Raw genomic sequence first — 16,299 nt, 5'->3', positions numbered from 1 at the left:
AAATAAAGCGAAAATTGGGGGAGGAGAGCTGCTGTTGCCACTCTTGATTTTTATCGGAGAGGATTTGCTTCTGTGTGTCTCATCTTTTTTTAAAAAAATAATTTTTTTTTTTGCTGCATATGCTGTTTTTTATTTTTTTATTTTAAAAAAGCAAGGTATTTTCTGTTTTTTTAAAAAATAATCCCAGCTGCTCAATTCTTATAGCCCACTGTGTGCGTGTGTGTGCATGCGTGTGTATATACACACACTTCACAATAGGTTAACTTCATAGATAAATTAATAATCCAGAGAGTCAGTGAACAGGGAAACAAATGGAGTATGTGATTGATGCTGTTTTCTTTCACAGGGCAGGAATTTGATGTCAAAGCCAAATGTGTTATCAATGCTACAGGACCTTTCACAGACTCTCTGCGGAAAATGGATGAGCAGGAAGTACCAAACATCTGTCAGCCAAGCGCAGGCGTTCATATTGTGATGCCTGGCTATTACAGGTAACGATATTCAAAACCAGGATCATTTATAACAATCTTAAGATGTGTGCCTAACAGGAAAGAAATGAGTTAGAGAGAGAGAGAGACTTGCAGGTTTAATGGTGCAGGTTGAATGCAAGCTTCTGTTCTTCTGCCCCCACCCACAATGCACACACACAAGCACACACAGGAAAGCTATTTTGTGCAAGTCAGGAAGAAGCCATCACTTTTGCCAGGGAGGGCCAGGGTTTTCTGTTTGGCTGACTTTGGCAACAAGTGTGCAAGACCACAAATGGGTACTTTTCAAGGGATCTGACTTACAGATTGGAATATTTTGCTGTGCTGCTACAATCAATCTTCCACCTCTAACCACTGTGTGTAAAAATGTTTTGTCCCTCACTGCCTGCCTGGGTAACCTAGCCTTCATTTAAAGAATCCTAACAGAGATCTGTGTCTTGATTATAAAGAGGTCATTGGGTAATCACTCCAACCTATTAGAATGGAGGAAAACTGCAGAGAAGCTGGGAAACTGCCCAACCATTGGTGGTTGGGGGAAAGAGGGTGGGGCCTGGGGAAAGGGGCATTGGCATCTGGGGAACCCTGGAGGGCCAAATTAAGATGCCAGGTGGGCCAGATTTGGCCCCTGGGCCTAAGGTTCCTCACCCCTGCTCTAATGCCAAAGAGAAACCACTAGGTAATGTGAAGCAAGTGACTGTTCTCTTAGCTCTGGATCCATGCCTGCAATACTGCCCTACATTACATGACCGTCATAAAGGCTGTCATAAAGTGCTCTGTACACTCGAAATGTGCTATAGAAATACTAACTCAGCATTCCCCAAGCCAGTGCCCTCCAGTTGTGTTGGATTGCAACTCTCATCATTCCCAGCCAGCCCACCATTAGTAACAATGGGTCGCATTGAAAAATGACCTTCCACATGCAGAAGAAGTGATGCTTCACTCATGGAAAGGTTGTTTTCCACCTTGTGTGAGACTGCTGTGTGAGACAAATAAAACAAAATCCAAAGGATGTCATTCTACTTGCATGAGAAGTTGTGTGAACTCATGTGTCAGAGTTTGTGCAAGGCTTGTCCAAGCAGAAGAAATGCTGTAGAAGAGACTCTTCCTATTGTAGCACTGTATGAACTTACGCGCATGCTCTTGCACCTCTGCGGAACAATGCTCGGGTCTCTTTGGCCTTAGCTAGACATAAGGTTTATCCTGGGATCGTCCCAGGGTCATCCCTGTTCATGTAAATGACACACAGGATATCCAGGGAGCAGGCAGGGATGACCCCGGGATAAAGCTTAGGTCTAGCTAAGGCCACAGTCTTCCTCCCATGGTCCTTCGGATCCAGGCCAATGTATTGCGTCTTGCAGAAAATCCCATTCTTCGGCTGAACATCACAAAGTCTCTTCCTGCACTTAATGTGCAGTCTAGCTAACCGAAAGAAAACTTCCAGTTAAAATAGGATCTTATCAAAGAGCTAAATAAGGCCAGGTTCTTTGGTAACCCAGCATGTATTCATGTATAGGAAGCCTCGTGGGATTTCTCATCTGTAAATCAGCCTGCCTAGCCTTGCCCAGAGCACAATGGCCTTGTCTGGGTGCAGGAATCGGCTACTACTTCACAGTGGTGTTGGATTGCTCCTGCTCTCATGCGGGGCAGAGAATGAGGCATCATTTGGGTTCTTGACCAAGAGATCTTACTTCTTGATCCAGTTCATAGGCTCAGGCTTGTAAAAGTCCAGAGCAGGAATTACAGTATTCGGCAAAAGGCAAAAGGCAAAAGGCAAGAAGAAGAAGAAGAAGAAGAAGAAGAAGAAGAAGAAGAAGAAGAAGAAGAAGAAGAAGAAGAAGAAGAAGAAGAAGAAGAAGAAGAAGAAGAAGAAGAAGAAGAAGAAGAAGAAGAAGAAGAAGAAGAAGAAGAAGAAGAAGAAGAAGAAGAAGAAGAAGAAGAAGAAGAAGAAGAAGAAGAAGAAGAAGAAGAAGAAGAAGAAGAAGAAGAAGAAGAAGAAGAAGAAGAAGAAGAAGAAGAAGAAGAAGAAGAAGAAGACGACGACATGATTCCTTTCTTCCATAAAGGAACAGAACTTTAGGACAAGGGTACCTTCTTCATACTCTGCACTTCTTATACATGCTTTAAAATTGTGCAGCTGGGGCAATTGCTCGTAGCTCTTTGCACGGCTGCTGGGGCTACTGCCCGCATCGTCTACCTATGGTAATGAACATCATGAGATCACTCTAAAGCATTCCCTATAAAAAGAGTGCCCAGTAGCAGCTGAAAACAAATATTTTGGCCTTTAATATTTTACCAAGAGAGAGCTTGAGGCTAGTTAATGCTGGTTATAGTAAACTACATCATCTTCAGTCTTGGATGGAACTCAAGATATGTACGTGTACGTGTGTGTGTGATGTATCTGGCTTATTTACTGTATAATAAACTCTGTCAGCCTCCATCTTTGCCCTATTCCTGAGCATCTTTCAATATTCAGATTACTTCCTTTCAAAAGCAATTGCTGCCTACATATATCATTCTCGGTACCGCTGAGTGAAGACTGCACTGATACTATCCTAAAGACAGATAAGCCGGAGAATTTGTCTGTATAATAAATATATGCCTCCAACTGAAATTTAAATGTGTGTATTTAAGTTTTTGCCCCCTCCGGTGCCTGTTGAATCTTGTTTAGCAGAAAATGCATGTCATTTCATTGATACTACTTGTCTCTTTGGGAGAGTACTTTGACTTCATCTAGGGGAAATGGTAAATAGTTTAAAGGCTTTTTATGTGTAAATGTAGATAAGATTTAATTAATTTAATGTTAATACAATGCAAGAGTTTCCCGGTGGGTTCTTACATTTTTATATCCTTCATTAATGGTCCCTGTGTTCCCTCTGCTCTCATTAATTCTGTTCCTTCAATACATGGCCTCACTTAAGTAGCTACTGCATGACTATCTCACACCCATGATGGTATTAGTGTGACTGTAATCTCTTGTAAATTTCAATCCGTAATTCAATTCATGTCGCTTTTAGATTGTTGGCCACTACACCGGCTGTGGTTCTGCCTCTTGGAAGATGCAAAAACAGAGGCCTGATCCAAAGATAATTGCTTCAGGCAGAACTTGTGGGGTTTTATCCAGAGGATTGTATCCAAAGTTAGCCCCAATGTTGTCCCATTCACTTCAGTGGGTCTGCTCTAAGTAGGGCTAATATTGAATACAACCCTATCTTGGTACTTTTCTCCCAGGAAATGGGAAAGCCCAATATATCTTGGTTCGCTGATCAGACATTGGCTTGAAATGTGCTCTAAGAAACAGAACATACTTGGAAGCTAGTTACTGCAGCTTGAGTTGCATTGGCTTCTAGCATCATCCATCTGGGGGCGCCCACCCTCTGTCCCACCTGCCAGAGTGGCCACCAGCTGTCACTGCCACATTCATTGTGGGATCTCATTATCATTTAATATTTGGTGGGTCCTCTCTCCTGGGCCAGTCTCATGCTCCTGTCGTTCCTTCAAGCCCCACCCCTAGGATTCCTGTGTAAGCATCATGCTACATTCAAAAGCAGATATCTATAAGGTCTGATGATCAGGTATTACATAGTCTGGGAAGTATCTCCTTCCAAGGTAGATTCTGATGTTGTTTTTTCCTCTTTGGGGGAGGAGGATTGGGAAGCAAGGAGCTACATAACTAACTTTTGTTAGTGGACTTTTGAGTAAAAACAAAAAAGTCCTTCCAAGCAGTAGGTCTTAACACCACTTGAAACACCTCTTAAAACACACTTAAAATGCAGAGAGCATGAGAAGGGGGAGAAGGTTGGAGATGAAAAGCAAAGAGTTAGGCTGGAAACTTCTGTATGTCCAAGATTGAAATGGACAATAGGAAATGCAAATCAGAAGCTGCCCCAGCCCCCCTGTGATCCGGAAGTGAATCAAGTTTGTATCATGTATTGAGACCTAGTGTAGCATAATGGTCCAAGAGAGGGCTGAAATATCACCTTTACTATTAATTCATCTGGTGAGTTTAGATATGCTACTTCTTTGCCTCAACCCCATCTGCAACACGGAGATAATCAAACTGATCTACCTTGCAAGTTTGTTCTGTAGTAATGTATGTGAAATTCTTTGAATGCTCTGAAGCACTGTTTAAATGCTAAGTATTATAATTGTGTCCTAGAAACTCATCCTGGTTGTACGCTAGAACTTTCTACTCTTTGGCAACTTAATATTTAAAAGATGATATGGTAGAATTGGGCAAGGCAATGAGATCTGAGATTTTACCCTTCTTCCCATTTTAGTTACTCTAGTGATTCACTGACATTAAAAATGAATACAGATTATCTCCCAGCAATCTCTGCAAAGAATATACTCAGGCCTTCTGTAGTTCTGCTTATTTTAACCCAATTTAGAAATCTTATTTGAAAACGTGTCAAAAGTTTTTTGAATAGTTTAAGTCTGTATATTAAATTTCTAAGTTTTTTCTGCCTCTCTAAATCAATAGTGATTTCATTTTGAAAAGTAATTACTTGTCTGCCATAGTTTACCTTGCACAAGTCCATGTTGACACCCACTTTTTAAGGTGTACTTCTCCAAATGTATCCTTAAGCTGTATATAAATATCATCTCAAAGACTTCTTAGTTTAGAACTTAGACTTCAAGTGGATGTAATTGTCATCATCTCCATAAGGGGTGTTTCACACGTGATATTTCTTTATTCCTTCACCAAGATAATATCTGTGCAGAAAAAACAAACAAAAAACATTTGCACAGTCATGTATGAAGCTGAATGAGTTTTTCTATTTGGATGTGAATATATGAGTTGGGCAGAGCAGCCCTATGGCTCCTCAGGATCCAACTGGGGTATCCAACTGAGTCATTCCCTTAACACCAATGACGTTGCGCTAGCGGAAACTACGTTCTGAACTATGCGCTAGAAGAGAATCCAACTAAAGTCACGTTTGCCTAACTTTTGTGCAACCCGTTGTGTGAGCGGTTGTGCAACGGCTCGCACAACTGGTTGTGCAAGTGAAATGGGCAACCACTTGTGCAATGGAAGGATTCTGTGGACTTCCGCTAGGACAATTTGAGTTTGCGGAATGTCGCTGTTAAATACTTCCCACAGCTCAGGGGCGGGAACCTGAGTTCAGATTCTTCTGCCCTGCTGTTGGGTCTTCAGAAGAGATTGGAGCGGGGAAAAGCGAGTCAGGATGGTGGGAGGAGGGGAGTCCTGGATTCGCCCAATCCAACAGCCTCTCCATCGCTGTCCACCCAAAGGTAAGTCAGGTAGATAGAGTAAGAGGCCTATCTATCTGAAAATGGTGAAATCGGAGGATGGAGAAGCTGTAAAAGCCTCCTCCCGCCCTGCCTGGCTCTTTGAATAGACAGGGAGCTCCCTTTGGGATTAGGGTTGTGTTCACTGTGACACTTTTCTCGTGGGCAGGCTACTGCTTGAATGGACCACTATAACCTGCATTTATAAAAAAAAAAATCTGCAAAATCCTGAATGGGATTAAGGAAGAGCAAAGTGGCACATCTGGCACCTCACCTCACCGACACGGGTGGGGGGTGGGCATTTTGCTTGGCTTTTCAACCTGGTTGTTCCTCTCTAGCCCCAAGAAGCAATGCGAGAGAAATTCGGTATGGCAGCACCAGGCTGGCATAGCTGAAGGGCCCGATCTGGGGCCCTGCCACGGAACTTTGCTTGTTTACGGTACGCTTGCTGCTGCTAGCAGGAACACCACAACGGGTAGCTTTCTGCCCGCAGAGCTTTTCGTTGGTGGAACTGGGCCATCAGAGCATATGGAGACTCTCTCCCTTGCCAGTAGAGCTCCTCTCTGCCAGCAGGAGGGTGCCTTCAGTCCGTCGCAACACCCCCAATGGGCAGGTCTGGGGTGAGGACAGTTCTGCCTGTGTCTGTTCTTATTTGAGTGCTTTCTTCTTTTGGTGCTTTGGTTGTTGCACACTGTTCTCTACATTGCAATTGGTGGCGGCTCCTGCTGGTCTAAAAAGAGTGGGTGCTATAAGTCCAGCGTAGCAAGCTATTCCTACCTGGCAGGTCAAGGATCAGGCAGCGCCACCACCACCATCACCACTCTGTTCATCGAAAGCAGCCTTCCCCAATGGCCCTTCTGGCTGGGAATTATGGGAGTTGCAGGCTAGCACATCTGGAGGGCACCAGTGGGGAAGGCTGATGTACAGTGTACATGTGAAGTTCCTCATTACCAAACAATGCCATCTGGACCACCGCTCCAAACACAGCTTCGACGTAACTATATATAAACCTGGCTGGCTGAGAAAGTGCCCATTGGTTTCTAAGGATTTGTTCCCCTCTTTCTAATATGGCAGGTTTCAGTGAGCTCCGCATCTTGAGCTGACAGTGATTATGACACTTTTTCCCCAACGGGGTGCCCTCCAGATGTGTTGGGGAAGGCTGGATTACAGTGTCTTCCGTGACCTTCATATGCCCCCTACGGTTGTCCTTTTAAAATATTGATCATGCCACCTTCTTTTTTCAAATTGAATGTTTTTAAGAGGTAAAAGCAAAATCTTTGTCTATTCCAGCCCTGATAATATGGGACTCCTTGACCCATCCACCAGTGATGGAAGAGTGATTTTCTTCTTGCCGTGGCAAAAGATGACTATTGCTGGTACCACTGATACTGCAACGGAAGTCACCCATCACCCAATTCCTACAGAAGAAGATATTAACTTCATTTTGACAGAAGTGCGCAACTACCTTAGCTGTGATGTTGAAGGTAATTTTTAGTAATATTAGTTGTTGCTGCAAGAATACTTCTGACTTCTAAAACATGTTCTCTCCACTAAGGCAGGAATGTAGAACCTCAGGCCTGTGGGCCAAATCCAGATCTCCTGGGGTCTCAAACCAGACGGCCACTCCCGCTTCTCCTGGCCCCATCCCATTTCCCCCCTCTGCTGATTCTTTAGTGGCTTTTTGGCTTTTGCTTTCCCCCCTCCAATGCCAAGAAGTTGAAACACCTCTCCTAAGGCTGAGTTACTGGTAGTAAGACCTTTAAGCTAAAATATGCTGGTAGTTTTGTGGGGTTTTGTCCCCTTCCCATCTTTTTGGAATGTGGCCCCCTGAGAGCTTCTCTGAAATGGAATTTGGCCCTTGGGCTGAAAGAGGTTCCCCACCTCTGCATTGAGGATTTTGGATGATATATGATACTACTTTTGATGTGCATAGGGAAGTCTGTACAAAACTAAAGCTGGGCCAATATTTCAACAAATACTGAATTTGGCCATTTGCAGAAGGATGTGGGTGGGGTGGGGTGAGAAAACATCCTGGAATTTGGGGTGAGGGGCAGTGAGAAATTTCTGAGAGTTTCAGTACAGGGGTTGGCTCACCTGTCTTCACAGACAAGGTGGCTGAGTTGTTTACACTTTAAAAGAAGCCTCTCCAGCCATTAAAAGAAACCTCGTTTGCGTCGTTTCACGGTGATCTGGCCCAGGAAAAGGAATGTGGCCTGAAGGAAATCTGAAGATTGCAAGAACAAAGAAACTTGCTGGCTGATAACTGCAGCTGGCAAGGTTTCCTTTAAAGCGTAAAAAAGAAAAGAAAAAAACCCTCCCTTCTTCTGTAAAGCCAACCTACATCCCTGAAAAGTTTCTTGAAAATCTCACCGCTCAGCACCAAAACAACAGAAATTCTTATTTTTGCAAGGTGGGACTGGTTCTGTGAAAATGTAGTGCTGGACTGAAGAACCTTCTCCGATATGTGGGTTGCCGATCAAGACATGTGACTTTTGCCCAACATACCCTTTTACTCTAATCCAGCATAAGTGCTGTTCATAGGAACATCGGAGGCTGCTGCAGAGCTCCCTCTAGCCCCGTGTTGTGGACACGGACTAGCAGCAACGACACTCCAGGGTTTCAGGCAGGAATTTTTCCAGACCCACCTTGGAGATGCCAGGGATCGAACCTGGGAACTTCTGCATGCAAAGCAGGGGTACAGCACCTCATAATCACAAACCTCATTTGGAATTGCATCCCGTCAATAAGTATAAAATTCTAATAGTCCTGCTTATAACTGTAGAAAGGGTATTTAATCTGGATGAAGTGATCTTCGACTTAATAGGAAGTGAGAGTGGCTGCTGCTTGTTAAGACAAACATAAAGAAATAGGAAAAAGGAAAGCTCTATTTTAGTAGTGATGCAGCTTTCCGCCTGCATACCTTCATAGTATTTTTTTTTGTTTAGCTTTAAAAGGGAAACCATTCTGCTGCGTTCCGCTTCTATGGAAAGAACTTAAACAACGAAGAAAAGTTGTTCAATTAAGGAAAGTGTGTCCCCACCTCCAACAATATGGTGACCAAAGGGAAGTCAGAATGGCACACTGTTCCTTTGATCTAGGTCATTGAAGAGTCTTCCGATTGTTCAGCCAGAATCAGATCTGAGTATTGAGACAAATAAAAAGCTTTAGATTTTATTACCAATCCCCCCTGAATCATGTAGTCCTTTTGAAATGATTCTATAAAAAGGCATGAACTCTGAGTTGCCCTTTCTAGGTGTTGACAGAAGCTGAATATTCATATTCAGAAACCTCCTCTTCACAGACTGAAAATTCTAGATTGCTTGTTTGTTCTTCCTTGAAATGGGTAATTGATAGTTCTGTTATTGTTGTAGCCATTAAAGAAAAATGGTCTACAGGAGAAGAAAAAAAAAACCCCTATCATTAGGTCTCTCGTGCAGAAATTAATAAAAGCTGTAGTTTGTCAGGCAAGGTGGTTGGTTCCTCGAAGCTACGGCTTGGAGAATTGATTAAGATGCAATTTTTTTTGCAAGCCAGTTCTACAGAAGTAGTTTTCTTGAGCATTTAACGCTTTTGAAAGTAACCAACCTGGGCTGCATGCTGTTTTCCACATGTGTAATTAGTCGTGTTTATAGATTGTCTGTTAGAGAATTAACCATTGTGCTGGTCGTATCAACTCACTGCAGACCTGCCTTTTTGCTGCCAAAGACAGTGGCAGGGTTATCAACTTACACAGGCTTGGATGTGTTCCAGCTGTTTAATTATAGTGTCACACATGCTGCTTTTTCTAGTTTCATTAATTTATAAATGTAATATGGTATCTTATTTCTGTGATTAGCACTTCATTTGGGTGGGTTAAACATGCTGGCAGAACAACATTGATTTCTCAGATCTCTTCTCCGTTCTTTCAGGATATTTTTACAAGGCATTATTGATTTTTCTGTTAACACTCCTGTGAAAGCAGTGTCTTTAAAACAAAAAACAGGCCCCCCTCTCTCTCTCACACACACACACACCTTTGTATAAGATTCTTTTTGTCCAATAAGGCCATGAAATTCGTTTACAGACTGTTTGCATTTAGGAGAGTGGAATTTTAAAATATCTACTTCGTGGGTGGAAAAAGAGAATGGAGATAGGAAATTAAGGCCTTTATTTTGGCTGTTTTATTTTCAAAGGGTTGCATGGGTGGTCCTGTTGGGTGAGAATCCATCCATTCAGTTATTTTAAAAATAATAGTCTGATTTTGCTCCGGAGAACAGCATTGTCATGAGTCCTACCAAAGAGATGACTATGACAGTTGCTCCAAAACCTACACACTTCTAGTATAACAGTACTTGATCGTGCTTCTGAGGGCTAGTTTGGGCCTTTCCACGGTACAGCTTGAACCCTCTTTGCACATGACGGTGGCAAATTGTGGGTTAATTAACCCAAGATTTGCCATCTTGCCTGGAATCTGCCCCCAATTGTTGTTGCATGAAGTACAAATCTGGACACTATGGGTTATTTGTGGGTTAAACAGCTCAAAGTTAACCTAAGAACTAATCATAGATTAACTTTGGGTTGTTTAACTCAAGAATACCCATATTGTTCCAGTTGTACATCACACAACAATGTCTGATCAGGCCAATGTGAGCTTGCGTAATAGCAGTGGCACACAATGGGTTATTTGTGGGTTATGTGCGAACTGAGTTGCAGAAAAGCTGCAGAACTGATTTGACCAGAGTTCATGGCAGGACACAAAAGTAAAATGTGTATTGTGACTTTGGGTTCCTATTTCACTAGATGGGAGAATTACAAATGTTTTTAACTCCCTGAGAATTATAAATCTATTTGTATCACACTAGATTAATGGGCCAGTTTTCAACCCTGTTTTGTTTTAATCCACAAAACTATAAGAAAAATTGAAATGTTCTTCAGATAAGTGAGGGTTGCACAAGAATGGTCTAATGCTTGATTTGAAGATTAGGGTGTTACAGTTTGTAAATGCAGAAGTGGGGTTTATTTGTTATATTAGTGTCCTACTCTTTCCCTAAGAAGTTCAGGGAGACATTGTAGCTGGGCAGTCACACAGCCAGTTCAAATGCAACTTTCCCCGTTTTTCAAAGCATGGTCTCTCTTCTTCACATGTTTCTTCACATGTGCTCTGATTCCCTCCTTCCCTTGTTTGGGCAAACCATGGTTTGCCATTACATCTCACTTGTATCCTCAGTGTGGGGGCAAACTGTGGCTTGCTCAAACAAGGGAGAGAAGGAATTGCAGTTAGCAAGGGAGGGGAGGAAGAGCAGGAGTCTCTGGCACATTCCTGAGTTTCATGCTTTGGAGGAATAGGAACATTATCGGTTGGGTCCAGATTTAAATCATACTTAGAGTAGACCCACTGAAATCAATGGGACCTAAGTTAGTCGTGACTAAATGACTAAGCATGACTAAATCTGGATCCAACTGATGATGATCCAATGTTTGGACTGGGCATATGTGACATAGGTTAGGCTGAGCTTCATGGCAAAGCAGGGATTTCTTATCCCCATGCTCTGTGGTCTAGCTGTGGTACCATATTGGCTATATATAGTTTTCCTAGATTACTATCTCTGAAGCTATGACATTGTTGGGTTAAAATAGAAGTGAAGAAAACCTCATTTAATTTACCTTGTTTTATCTTCTGAGACTCTTTTATATTCTTATGTTTTACTCATCTGTTGTTGTTTTTGTGTGTATTTTTTGGTGGTGTTGGTGGGAGTTCTCTTTTGCCATCCTGAAGAAAATTATATTATGGTGCAATCCTATGTATGTTTAGTCAGAAAGAAGTCCTACAACTCCTACAACGTTCCAGCCAGCCTTGTGGGACTTTTTTTTTTGGTCTAAACAAGTATAGTATTGCACCCTAAGTGGCTAGAAGAGGTGATCACACATCTTTTTTAAATGGAAAGGCTATAGGCTTCTTTCAAGAGACACCTCTGATGGAGGCCCCTTCACTTCATTCTATCTTGATGACAAGTGAAAAGTAAAATGCTTTGGTGTTGTCTGCAATGACATCTCCATGACCTCTTGAGGTGGACCAAAGGAAACTGGGTAACCTGAGTGCTTTAAAAACAGAATCCCAAACAGAGGGCTTAAGTGTGAGAACAGAGATATTTCAAATTTCCTGACCTCCCTCTCCCGTGAAGAATCACTGACAAATTCTCTCTCCTGCAAATGCCTGCCGCACCGGCTGACTACAGTATCCCTTCCTGAGGTTTGGCCAGGTAAAATCTTGAGCAACTTGAGGCCCTGTGTGACTGGCCAAGCCCAGATTGTATCATGCTTTTGGCAAATGGTTCAACTGAATTGGACACCTTGTGTACTGTGATTTTGCGTTTTACACAGTAAGAGAATTTTCAGTATTGTGCAAAATTGAGATTTGACTTTGCTAGGAATGAAGCCCATAGATTACCTATTCCTCACGTTCATGCCATTTGGGCTCAAAATTGACTAGTTGTAGAGCAGCCGTGTGAACTGGTCTTCAGTCCCCAATTGCCAAGGTTCTTGCTATGTCAGAAAGAAGTTACAGGATGCTTCTGACCTGGAAAGGTCGACTACTCATTCCACTCTTATGCAGTCAAACAAGTGGTAGTGCCAAATGTTCACCCACTAACCAATGAAGTGAAAGGTTCTAGGGCAATATTCCCTGTAAACAATATCATGGCAGTATTTTGGAGAGCAGTACCAGTTTTAATTGGATTTATTACATTTGGTTTCAAATATAATAGGCCCCTGGGAGGTTACACTTGTGTATGTAGACAACTGCTATTTCATTTTTTGCTAACTCGCATAGCAGCTTGTGGAGATGTTGTATTTTTTCATACTTTGAAACTGTTAATTCCATACATGGGGAATGGGGAGGAACTCATTCAGTCCTTGGAAAACATTTAAATAGAAATTTAAAAAGAGCATAATGAGTTTACGCCATGGAGATGCTTGTTGGGAAAGGCTGTTTGAAAGTTAACTTTCTCATCACCACTGGTGTGTGCGCTCAACTAACTTAGCTATTTGTAAAATTACTGTAGAATAAGGAAGTCAGCATAAACTAAATGCACAAGTGGCTGGAATGAGTAGCAACTCAATGGTATGGCAATGCTTAGAAAGCCTGTGGGAAATAGGTTTCAAAACCATCAGTGATCAAGAGTTTTCATAGCATTTAGACTTGGGAGGTGGTCAAGAGTTTGACACCCAAAAAATGTTGGTGACTTTGCCTGATGCAGACTTTTATTTTAGATAAGTTATCCCATCTTTCTTGCCATCTCGCTTTTCCAAACCTGGCAAACCTCTCTCTCTCTCTCTCTCTCTCTCTCTCTTTCTCTCTCGTTTTATTACAGTATTGTTGTGAGTTTTTTCATACACTGCTTAAGAATTAAGGGTTTTTTTCCCTTTTAATCAAAGATGCAATTGCCTCTCTCTCTCTCCCCCCCCTTCCTTTGCCTTTCTGTCATTAACATTTGTGGAGCTGGCAATATTATTTCTCCAAGATGACATTTAAGGAATTCTGGTGAGCTTTTCTTTTTTTGTACAGCACTTAGGGCATATATTATTTTTAAAACCTTTCATCAGAAGGCATGCCTGATGGGATTTCTTTCCTTTTTCTTCTTCTTTCCACTGCAGTGAGGAGAGGGGATGTTCTGGCAGCATGGAGTGGGATCCGTCCCCTAGTGACAGATCCCAATTCTAAAGACACACAGTCCATATCTCGGAACCACGTGGTGCATGTTAGTGGCGCTGGCCTTGTGACCATAGCAGGTACCAGAACTTCATTTCTCTCTTTCTTTCATGATGTCATTATTCTTCCTTGGTTTGTGTGGCTCGAATGTTGTAGCCCTGATTTTGAAGGAACCCTGTCAGATCTTTGGCTGAAGTGCTCAGTGCTGAAATGATAAGACTGGGGTCTCCAACATGGTACCCATAGGCACCAATGTGCCTGTTGTCGACTCTCTTGACACCTGTCTCCCTGCCCTTCCTGTTTTTTAATGTTATTTCTTTAGATTTTTTAATCTTCGCTCTCTAACACCATCTTTATTTGGGTTCAAAAGAGTGGTCTTGTGTTTTGTAGCTCAGGTTCCACCTCTGCCTTGTACTTTGGTTCTTAGGCAGATTACTTCTCTTTTAATCTCATCAGTTTTTCTTACGGGAAATGGGTGTTTCTGACTGCCATACCCACCATGGCAGCCATTTTATTATTGAGTCATGGCAGCCATTTTGTAAGTGTACCCACAATACTCCCTCAAAATTCCAAATGTGCCCACAGAGCCCCAAATGTTGGGGACCTGAGTGATAGGACCATTTCAGGGGAAATGTTTTAAGGATTGTAGCTTTAATAATCAGTTTATTTGGTTCTCAGTTTAAAACAAAAGTATTGTTGAGCTTATTAGGCATGGCAGTTCAAAGTACCTACAGTGCCCTATCTCTTTGTGCTCGCAGGTGGAAAATGGACAACTTACCGCTCAATGGCAGAGGATACCATTGACGCTGCTGTACAAGCTCATGGCCTTCATGCAGGTCCCTGTAAGACCGTAGGACTTGTCCTACAGGGTGCAGAGGGTTGGAGCCCTACCCTATATATTCGACTGGTTCAAGATTATGGACTTGAAAATGAGGTGAGGTTTGTGGTGAGGTTATTTTAGAGTTGTGATTTTTTTTAAAAAAAAAATCAGTAAAAAAAGAACAGCTTGGATCCTAAGAATAGTGAGTGAAAGATAACTTTTCCATCCTCCCCTCTGTAGCTCTTCTCCCTCCAGAAGCCACTCTAGAGGATTGGAGGACCCCCTCCTAAACAGTTTAGGATGTGGGAATCCACCCAAATCAGGAAGAGCCACCTTCTGTGAGCAGAGTACTGTGATTTCTACTACACTAGAGTTCTGGACTGTAGCAAAAAAGTAGCCCTCACGTGAGGGGCTGGTAGTAAGTGCCCCAACCTGCTAGCTTGTGTAGGTGGCTCCACTACAGTCAGCCCCAGAATATTGTGAGGCAGCAAAAGGAGATGGAAGAGGCCTGGGTAAAGGCAAAGGATGAGTGAGAAGAAGAAAGAACGAAAAAGGGGGCAGGGGGTGAATAAGGAAAAGTCATAGAGTTCTTGGGGCAATGGTTTTGGAAGAAAGAAGAAGGGTCTTCCTTCTTCCCATTCAAAATATTATTTATTCACTTGCCATATTACCCCCTATCTTGGCCCTTAGCTAATTCAGTATAGATAATAGTTCTTTGTTTGGAGGTGAATTTTTTTTTTGAAAAAATGTATCAAAGGATTAAGAGTTGGCTTATAAATCTTATTTGATCATGAATTTTGTTTAACTGGAGCCCTACTCCTTTTCTGCCCAGTTTTACGGTTCCCAGGCTGCGTGTTCATTGTTTTAGCTACTTTATCCTCCCAACTGATGTAATCGCAGTGTGTGCATGCACACATTGTGTCTTAGCCCTGACTGTTGAAGCCTTTTGGCTTCTCGCTGCCCAGTAAATGTATTCTTCAAATGTGATCACAGTAGCAGAAAGCTGAAGCATCGTTAGTCACTGTTCCATTGATACATGCACAGCAGCCTTAGTGCTGGCCTAAGCATTCCCAGCGTGAGGCATTGCCTCCCACACAAATCCACATCGGATGCCTTCTTCAGCCTATTAGTTACAGGCAACAGGAGAACTGACAGGAATGGCTTGTGTCTGAATTGAGCTGTATTCCAGAACGTGCCAGCCACTTAACCTGCTCTCAATTCCATAGGTGGCTCAACATCTTGCGAATACTTTTGGGGACAAGGCTTTTGAAGTGGCAAAGTTAGCCCAAGTGACTGGGAAGAGGTGGCCTATTGTTGGAAAACGCCTTGTGTCGGAGTTCCCTTACATTGAGTCTGAGGTATGACTGTGAGGCCTTTAATCTCTTCTCTCTCCCCCACACCCTTTGTGTCCTTGAGTGTTTTTTCTTTTTGTTGTTTTGGCAAAAGAGGCTGAATTATAAGCTGGCAAGTGTCTGTGTTGTTCCCCCACCCCCGGGTTTAAATTTCACCTCTGCCATGAATGCTGTCTCTCAGCCTCAGAAACAACCTCCATCAGCAATATAGGGATAATAATACCGATCTGCCTTATAGGCAATACACAATACAACAACCTACATTCAAGGTTGAGTATGGCTTGAGTGTGAGTTGTTTTTGAAACATGGGTTGCTGTTGAACTGTGGGTTGTTGTGTTATGCGAACCCAGCCACACTAACAAACCATGGTTAGTGTGGCTGGGTTCACACAACACAACAACCCACACTTTAACAACAACCCACACTCAACACATACTCAACATTGAATATGTGTTGTATGAACCCAGTCACTGAATTGCTGTAAAGCAGGGGTGTTGAACCTCAGGCCAAATCGAGCCTTCCTGGGCTCCCAGTCCAGCCCTCCATAGTTCCCCAGATGACTATGTGCCTTCGCCCTGGTCCTACCCCCTAACCCCAGCCACAGGTTCTTTGATGGTTTCCTGGCGTTTGCACATTTTTTTCTCTCATTCTAAAATGTTGAAATGCCTCTCCTAGGGCTTAATTACTGGCAGCAAGAGCCTT

General features: G+C 42.6%; 1 protein-coding gene across 2 annotated transcripts in view; it reads left to right on the top strand.

Annotated features, from left to right (window-relative positions):
* The window catches only part of GPD2 (glycerol-3-phosphate dehydrogenase 2), a 95,558-nt gene that overhangs the window by 63,915 nt on the left and 15,344 nt on the right, over positions 1-16,299 (top strand). For both annotated transcript variants that reach the window (XM_063116531.1, XM_063116530.1), the window contains exons 9-13: positions 347-491; positions 7,029-7,222; positions 13,371-13,505; positions 14,184-14,359; positions 15,472-15,603. In XM_063116531.1, coding sequence (XP_062972601.1) covers positions 347-491; positions 7,029-7,222; positions 13,371-13,505; positions 14,184-14,359; positions 15,472-15,603 — 782 coding nt within the window. The remainder of the gene's footprint in view (positions 1-346; positions 492-7,028; positions 7,223-13,370; positions 13,506-14,183; positions 14,360-15,471; positions 15,604-16,299) is intronic.

This window comes from Elgaria multicarinata, chromosome 2 (genome assembly GCF_023053635.1).
Source record: "Elgaria multicarinata webbii isolate HBS135686 ecotype San Diego chromosome 2, rElgMul1.1.pri, whole genome shotgun sequence".
Classification (NCBI taxonomy): domain Eukaryota; kingdom Metazoa; phylum Chordata; class Lepidosauria; order Squamata; family Anguidae; genus Elgaria; species Elgaria multicarinata.
The sequence above is the reverse complement of the archived record's forward strand: the minus strand, read 5'-3'. Positions and strand labels throughout refer to the sequence as shown.